General features: G+C 44.1%; 1 protein-coding gene across 2 annotated transcripts in view; it reads right to left on the reverse strand.

Annotated features, from left to right (window-relative positions):
* si:ch211-130h14.4 overlaps positions 1–7395 on the reverse strand; it is a 16177-nt gene extending 8782 nt beyond the window's left edge. Inside the window, exons 1-5 of one of the 2 annotated variants that reach the window (XM_048268969.1) lie at positions 7314–7395; positions 6969–7075; positions 3400–3543; positions 2558–2713; positions 138–236 (exon numbers count right to left, since the gene is read on the reverse strand). In XM_048268969.1, coding sequence (XP_048124926.1) covers positions 138–236; positions 2558–2713; positions 3400–3543; positions 6969–7075; positions 7314–7329 — 522 coding nt within the window. In that variant the 5' untranslated portion in view covers positions 7330–7395. The remainder of the gene's footprint in view (positions 1–137; positions 237–2557; positions 2714–3399; positions 3544–6968; positions 7076–7313) is intronic. The other variant, XM_048268970.1, reaches the window with a different exon arrangement.
* Positions 7396–7640: the final 245 nt, after the last annotated feature.

Genomic DNA, 7640 nt, shown 5'->3' on the forward strand with positions numbered 1-7640 from the left:
TAGATGGTATATGGTAAAATAACACTGTGGATGTCATGCATAGATCAGGAAAATCTTCAGTTCAAACCAGAATGTCAGGTGGTCAACAACTGACCAGCCTTAAAGACTAGACTGGGGCCTGGATGTGGTGAGCTTACCAGATAATAAGTGGTTTTAGGGAAATCTCTGAAATGTACTTCGTTGTGAGAAACTGTGAGGCGGCTGAGTTTCTGGCCCTCTGGACTCTTCTTCTTTTTCTGAGAAATAAAACAGGGAACAAAGAAGGGGTAAGAGGGGGTTGGAGACAAGGTCTAGTCCGGAGCTGGCGTGAATGAGGAGGGTGTAAGTAGGTAGGAAAGGTGAGAACGATGGCGAGAGCCTGGAGAGGTGGCCCATCTCTCAGGCAGCTGGGAGCGGGAGCACACGAGACAAATGAGAAGTAAACACACAGCCACAGGAAGCTGTTAAGTGCAGCAGGGACCAATTAGGGCCCAGCAGGTGTCCTCAGAGAAGCCTATTTGGGGTCCGACCCATCTCTGGAGCCAGGAGAGAACCCCCCACCTCACGGCCCTCTCCAGGCCGGCCAGGGCTGAGGAAACAACGGACAGTTTCATTTGCTCAGCAATTTGTACCAAAGGTTTCCTACCGGCAGGCCCATAAAGCTTTTTATAGCTGCTGCTTTGTCCTCCCTCCAGTGCAGGTCATTAGAGGGGACTATTATGGTATGGCCTCCTGAAGAAGTTCAGCTTTTATGGGAGGGGGTTTGATAAGCCAGGATCTGTCTCAACTACCCCCCCTCTCTCATGTCTATCCACTACCAACCCCCTAAAAGTGGCCATCATCAACCTCTGTAGTCTCTCTCACCCGAGAGGGAAAAAAAAGGACTATTGTCCTTCTGCCCAGACAGCCAAAATCAACTTCAATCGCAAGTCCACACCAACGGCTTCCCCCTGCTTCGGTAAGCCTGACAAACTTCTTTCAGTGCTCTTGAGGAAGTTGGATTGAAAGACAGTGTTAAAGGAAAGTGGTTCAAACTATTTCCGTCACGGGATCAAAAGAGTATATATAGTTATACTTATTTTCTTTTCATACTGCTATGGCACCAGTAATTGTGTTTCTAACATCACCTATTCTATCAAAGCCAATCAAATCTTCAACATGTTCTAAACATGCATTTACTCATTTTGATCAATTGTATTTGCAAATTTCACAAAGTTAATTTTATTGATTCTAGTCATTGAGTACCGATAACATACATCTGGAAGAATGCTAATTAAAAGTAAGGATTTAAATCCATCCCAAGGGGGTTTTAATGAAGGAATAGCTTGATGTGATAAAATAAATATTCAGGTTTTAAGGATTCCTCCACTAAAGATGCAATGTATAGTTTCTAATTCCAAAATGAGAATGTAGGCTACTTCTGTGCATTCTATGCATACTGGTTGTTTGTGTCAGGCATTTGGGTATATTCATTTATGCACTGGTCTGGGCCTGAGAAAAACAAACAAATAAAAAGCCTGACAATCAGAATTCACAAAGAGATGAATACTTAGCGATCTGTAATTTTGTTATGCCTTAGTTGTTTACATCTGTAAGTACTTTTTGGACCATAAAAGCTACATGTTGTTTCTTACACTACCGTACAGGTATTTGCCTGAGGATTGAAATTCTAAATCAAAGAAAAAAGTTGTTAACTAATACGAAATACCCTAATTAATATTCATGATGTTCACTGTGGGGAGGCTAGAGTGAAGGGTGGGATCTCTTGGTGTCGTCAGTATGAGGAAGCTTTGATTCTCACAGTTGTGTATTTGGGTTGAAGCTTGATAGACCTGGCAGGTCTTGACTGTATTGACAAACTGGCCTCATTACCATGGGATCAAGGTCTCTCTCGTGTAAGGCCACCAAGACCAACAGCATCCACCCACCTCACTAAACGTCAGGCCTTTGTTCTGCTTCCCTACAGAGTTCCTGTGGGTGAAGTCTACCAGTCCAGGAGGGGTCTTTGGACAACCATCTTGACACTTTAAGAAGAGTGACACCCACTGTCCTCATGTCAGGGAAATAAAACAGTGGTGACTATAGCAGTAAGCAGAAAAAATGTCCTTATAATGTACCAGTGTCAACCATTGAGAAGCCTACTTAGCAAAGAGTTCTTTTTATCTAGTATACAAAAGCAACTGACACAATTCTAGTGATCAGCATGGTCAATAGAATATATCTTTTAATGGGACACCTGATTAAAGAGACAAAACAAGAGGGGCTCAGCCAACACAGGCAGGTGGCACCTCCCACTGGTAAATCAGAGCAAATGCTTGTATGCAACACCAGTAATAGAGGAGAATACTGTGTGATGCAATCTTGTTCAATAATATATCTCCCGTTTGGCTCATTTTTGGCCATAGGATATGATGGACATGGCTAAATCTCACTATCAGGGCTGTAACTAGTATTTGTAGGTATATTTGTTATGCATACATAAGCTGTGGCTATGATGGATGTGTTGTTATGGAGAAAGTTCCTGATGGCCTGACAGTGAGATATGTGAAAATCCACAAGTTAAGAGGTATGGTTTTACTTTTTTTATCTGGCTGCGTTGAGTTTGGATGAGGTGTTCCTCGCGCTGTCTGATCTCCAGTCTCTGCCGCTGCACCTTCTCTCTCAGCAGTGCGGCGTAGCGGTGGGCCAGTTCATCTCTCAGACGGTACATACCCCAGTACACCTCCAGGTGGTGCTAAAAGACAGAGTAAAATAATTGTATTTAGGATAGGAACTTCATAGGATTTAATGCAGGGTGTCATCACTTATTGGATGTACAAAAATAAAACTGTCAACAAAGACATAATCCAAAGGATGACTGCAATGGCACCGTGCTTAATAAGAAGTCCCCACTCTCAGTCTATTTTTAAAAGATCTAATGAGAATGGCCCCAAAAGCTTCTGACAGTCTGAATGCTTCACAAAAGACTGGTGTGTCACTGTCTAGCATCAGACACAGTAAAAACAGATCAAGTTTTGAAGTGCTCAATCTTAGCTGGGATCTTTATTCATGCTAAGATCAAAACGGCCATATTTTGTGTCTTGTGTGTCACTATGTGTATTGTTAAAGCCAACACAGTGTATTAATGACTGTCCCTCTTCAGTGAGCCGTTGTTGTTGCTGCAGACCGCTTTGACCCATTCTCCACAAACATCCATCACTGCCAGGTGTGCAGGCCACATGATCTGATGGCAGCAACGTGATTCCAGCACAACCAAATGACCCGGTGTTGCTTGCAGTGACACCATAGTTTGGACTGGAAAAATGTGAGTCCTTTTTTTCACTGAGCCAGTAGGAACACTATTGAAACAGGGTCTTGATGGATGACCCCCCAGAACCTGAATGGGGCGTTGTTTCCCAGTGCGCCCTGTGCCTATGCTACCTGATCCTGAAGCGCTTTGTGTTTCATCTGTGCTAGCTCATCAGGATCTGGGTCCAGGCCAATGAGCATTTGAAAGGTGGAGGCCTCCTTCTTGCTGATGGAGCTGAAAGTCTTCTGAGTGAATGGCTTTGCTTCATTGTGTCTCTGCCAGGAAGATGAGAAAAGTACTGTGGATTAATAAGATGCACCTTTCCCCCCTCTCTCTTGTAGCCCTTTTAACACAATTTAATACAGGCACCCAAACCCAAATCACTTTAATCTCTAAGAATAATAGAGAATTGGACTATGAGGGGGACAACAGACCTGTCCTGTCCTGACAATTTCCTGCTGAGACTAATTAGCACTTACATAACTGTTATGAGGGGATTTGCTATGAAGGGAGGCCTAATGGCATCACCACCACCCCCACACACACACACACACAATGATCACCCTGACTCACCTCATTTAATTCCCACTCAATTTCTCGGAAAACAATTTCATAAAGGCACAAACAGCATGGCTTCTGCACTGATGACAGATTACAGCCAACATCAGCAACACTCTCAGATAGCCTTTTTCTCCCTTATGTAACACGGGACAATTGAAAGAATTGGGCATTCAGCATTCAGTGAGTTACACAATACAACGTATACCTTGAAAGCAGCAGTGACCACAGATATAACCATCTACCAAGCAATCTGATTCAAAACAGGAAGATCATTTTGTTCATCACCATTGGCAATAATGACAGGTTTGGAAGAGGAGTGTTTAGCAGATTTTAACTTGTACTGAGGCTGACCCAGCATAACTGATGCCTCCTTACAAATTCAATAATGGAGAGATGCTGTTGTGACTGGAATGAAGTACTGCACGACCAGTTTGCTGAACCCTATTCCAAATCCAAAGACATCTCATATTGCTCGATGGTGTTTTAAGCCTGCCTTCCACATCGCCTTCCACCGTTGATTTAAAGGCACCTAATCCTAACCCTAACCTTAACCCAAGCCTTGAAGACAACGTTGAGGGCTTAAAACACCAAGAAACTGAATGCTCTAGAGATTGTGCTCCTTCTGTGGATAGAGGTGGTCTCTTGGCAACTTTAAACAAGGACACGCCGTGTTCCACTGCCTCTTTTCAAATACTCTTCACAGGTCTTTGAATGCTGAATTCAATGAAGCCCTCCTCTGTGGGTTCTCATTGGTGGCAAATTTGATGTCGCTTCCAAGAACACTGAAGTGCACAAAATGTCTTTGATGTTGTTAAGTTAGGTCGAGGGTGGTGTCTTTACCAATTCTTCAAATAGTGGTTTTGAGATGTGGGTGTGTATGTGTGGCTGATGTGTGTGTGTGTGTGTCTGAGAGTGAATATTTATGTCTTGTATGTGACAGTGATTTACTAAAGGCTCTGGAGAACACAAATAGAGCCCCAATTACATCAGTACTGAATATTTAAACACAGCTCAGGTGTGAATATGGAGTGCTTTCAGCCAGGTGAGTGTTGAGCCCTTGGAACAACTAAACATGGCACCAGTGTGTCAGATACAATATCACTTTACCTGTCTGTCATTCAAATCTTTCCCTCTGTGACCACACCTGATTGGCACTCATGGCTTCTTGACTACTGTATACAGTCCTTGCTTGTACGTGCACCATCCCCACCTGCATCAGTGCCCAAAACATCCCACCACTTAGCTCTATGGGTTAGCGTGTCGTGCTTCTCAGCTGCTGTAAAAGGATCACATGGCTTACTGAGCTTTGCATCGCAGCACATTTAGGCCTAGTGTCCCTCTGCATTAGATGACCTGACAGCACGCTGTGAGCGTGGCTGGGGCACCTTCACAGTGGCATGACCGGGCTTGGGTCTGACCATGCGTCACACATGCAAAAATTGAAGTGCAAGAGTAACAGTGCCATCTATGCAATTGCTGTGCCCATTTAAGTTATTGGAGTGCAGTGCATGTAGGTGTATACAAGTCTTGCAAAAGGTCTCCCAGTTTTCAACAAGGTCTCTGCTTTTAAAGCCATTCCCACATCTGTGTGCCTTGCTCCATTAGATCACAGGGTCACGTAAAGGTAAAAAGGAGGGAGGAAGTGAAAGATGGTGCAGGAAAATGTAATCTCTTTCCCATCAACCCCCAAACTTTATCAAACTCTCCCTCTCTACCTCTCTCTCGCTCTCTCCCTCTCTGACTGACTGCCTGTCCAGCCCGAGGGAAAAGGCCAGGCTACCCGCTGGCAGCCTCCATTTGACCACATTCTCAGCCATTTATGGGACGAGCGCCCAAACAGGAAGTGGGTGCTTTGTCACCCTCACAAAGGGGGCACTGGAGAGGTGGCAGTATTTATCAGCGCCATTGCCACAGCAACGGGACCAGGAGGGCAAAGGCGAATAGAGTACGGTGCTGCAAACGCGCAGTAATCTTGTCTCCCAGTGGACGCGGTGACCAAAGACGGCCTTGAGTGATGTCATCAAGCATATAAGGATCTGCATGTAGACACACACACCACACACACACACACACACACACACACACAGCTTTAACACTGTACTGCCATGAATCAGAGCGACACAGTCTGTCAGAGTTGATCCATCCATCCATCCGGCCATCTAGTCCCAAGCCAACAATGAGAGGGAACAAGCTGTGTCTGCCTTCAGTTTACACCTCAGCTAAATATCAGTAGTCTACACCTTCCCAAGGCAGACTTTGCTTTGTGGGTAGCCCAGACCCCCAGAGGAGCTGCAAGGGGTATAGGGAGGGAGAGAGGGGGTGGGGGGTACAAACTTACAAAGAATGGAACACTCAGTGTGTGGTAAATGAACATTCTGAAAGCATACATAGAGAAGAAAGAATGCCACTAGAAAAAGAAAGCGACGAGAGAACAAGGCAGACTAAAAAAAGGTATGTTGCAGTTTGTAACCAAGGAGACTGTCTTCTGTTTCTAAAGTTGCTTAATTTTCCCTCTTTTTCTCTCTCACACACACTCTGACTTGCACACACACACACACACTTCTTGAGGCTGATGTCTTGGGACAAACAAACAGATAAGGAATGATGTAAGGACTCTGGACAAAGACGGTGTGAACAGTACAGACCCCACTCAGACAACAGACATGAATGACACCAGACAGAAGAGTAGCTTGCTTGGTGGTGAGGACAGTGGCCTGCAAACAATATGGCCATTGAGGCAACACAAAGGCTAACAGTTACACAACTGCACTCCACACACGGACATGCACACAGGTGCTGAGAGAGAGAGAAGAGAGAGTGAAAGGGAGAGATAAAGAGAGGGGGGGTAAGAAAGAAGCTGTGTTAGAACATGTGACATCACAGAGTATCACAGAGTGGTCTGTCCTTGTGCAAAGACCCTTCTGTTGACTAACTTATGCGGACATGCATGAGGACGAGGGTGCGACAGACTCAGAGAATCTATACCACACAATGAACAATTGTAAGGAACTGTCAAACAACAACTAAGTGTCACTTGTTTTTCTTTTCATGAAATTATTATTTTGAGATGGTAATGTTGTCATGGTTGGTTACCTGGAACATATCTACACATTGCACACTCGTGTTTTGAAGTGTTTACCTTGTTTTTAAGATCAGGAGACAGATATGTATCCAGTATGGAAGGCAGAGTGCATTGTTGGTGAACTCTGTGAGACTTATATGCCATGGCATGGGAGGGACAGAATCCTGTAAAAGTTAACATGGAAATATGGTGGAAGTAATGTTGAAATGAGCAATCAAACATGCATTAGAGAGAGAGCAAAAAAGAGAAAAAGAGAGAGAGACAGAAAGACAGAGAGAGAGAGTTTACAGTATTTATAGTACTTATAAGAGTGATCACATAGGTGACACACATCTTATCCCTGTTACTAGCCAATTATATTAAACAACATTCACCATTAAAATATTTAGATAAAACACTCACCTCTCACACCCCACATCCATGCACACAGAGAGAGGGGGGGGGGGGTACAAAAACAGATAGTTTTTCCTACAGTTCTACAGATTTCCACTGTGATAGAGGAATGCGTGCTGGGTCTGTGCTAAAAGCCTAAAACATGGGTGGGATCACCCACAATGCGCCATTGTTGGTTCAATATAACTATGGCAACCGCCAGGGATACAGTTTCCAATTCTCTGTTGTCACTTGCCAGCTTGCATGTGGTGATTAAGAGAAATAAAAAAAAGTATTGCAAATGATAAGCGACATAGGTCTAATAGGTCTTCTTAAAGTTCGCCACTTGTTTTGCTC

The sequence above is a fragment of the Alosa alosa genome, chromosome 18 (genome assembly GCF_017589495.1).
Source record: "Alosa alosa isolate M-15738 ecotype Scorff River chromosome 18, AALO_Geno_1.1, whole genome shotgun sequence".
NCBI classification, from domain to species: Eukaryota; Metazoa; Chordata; class Actinopteri; order Clupeiformes; family Clupeidae; genus Alosa; species Alosa alosa.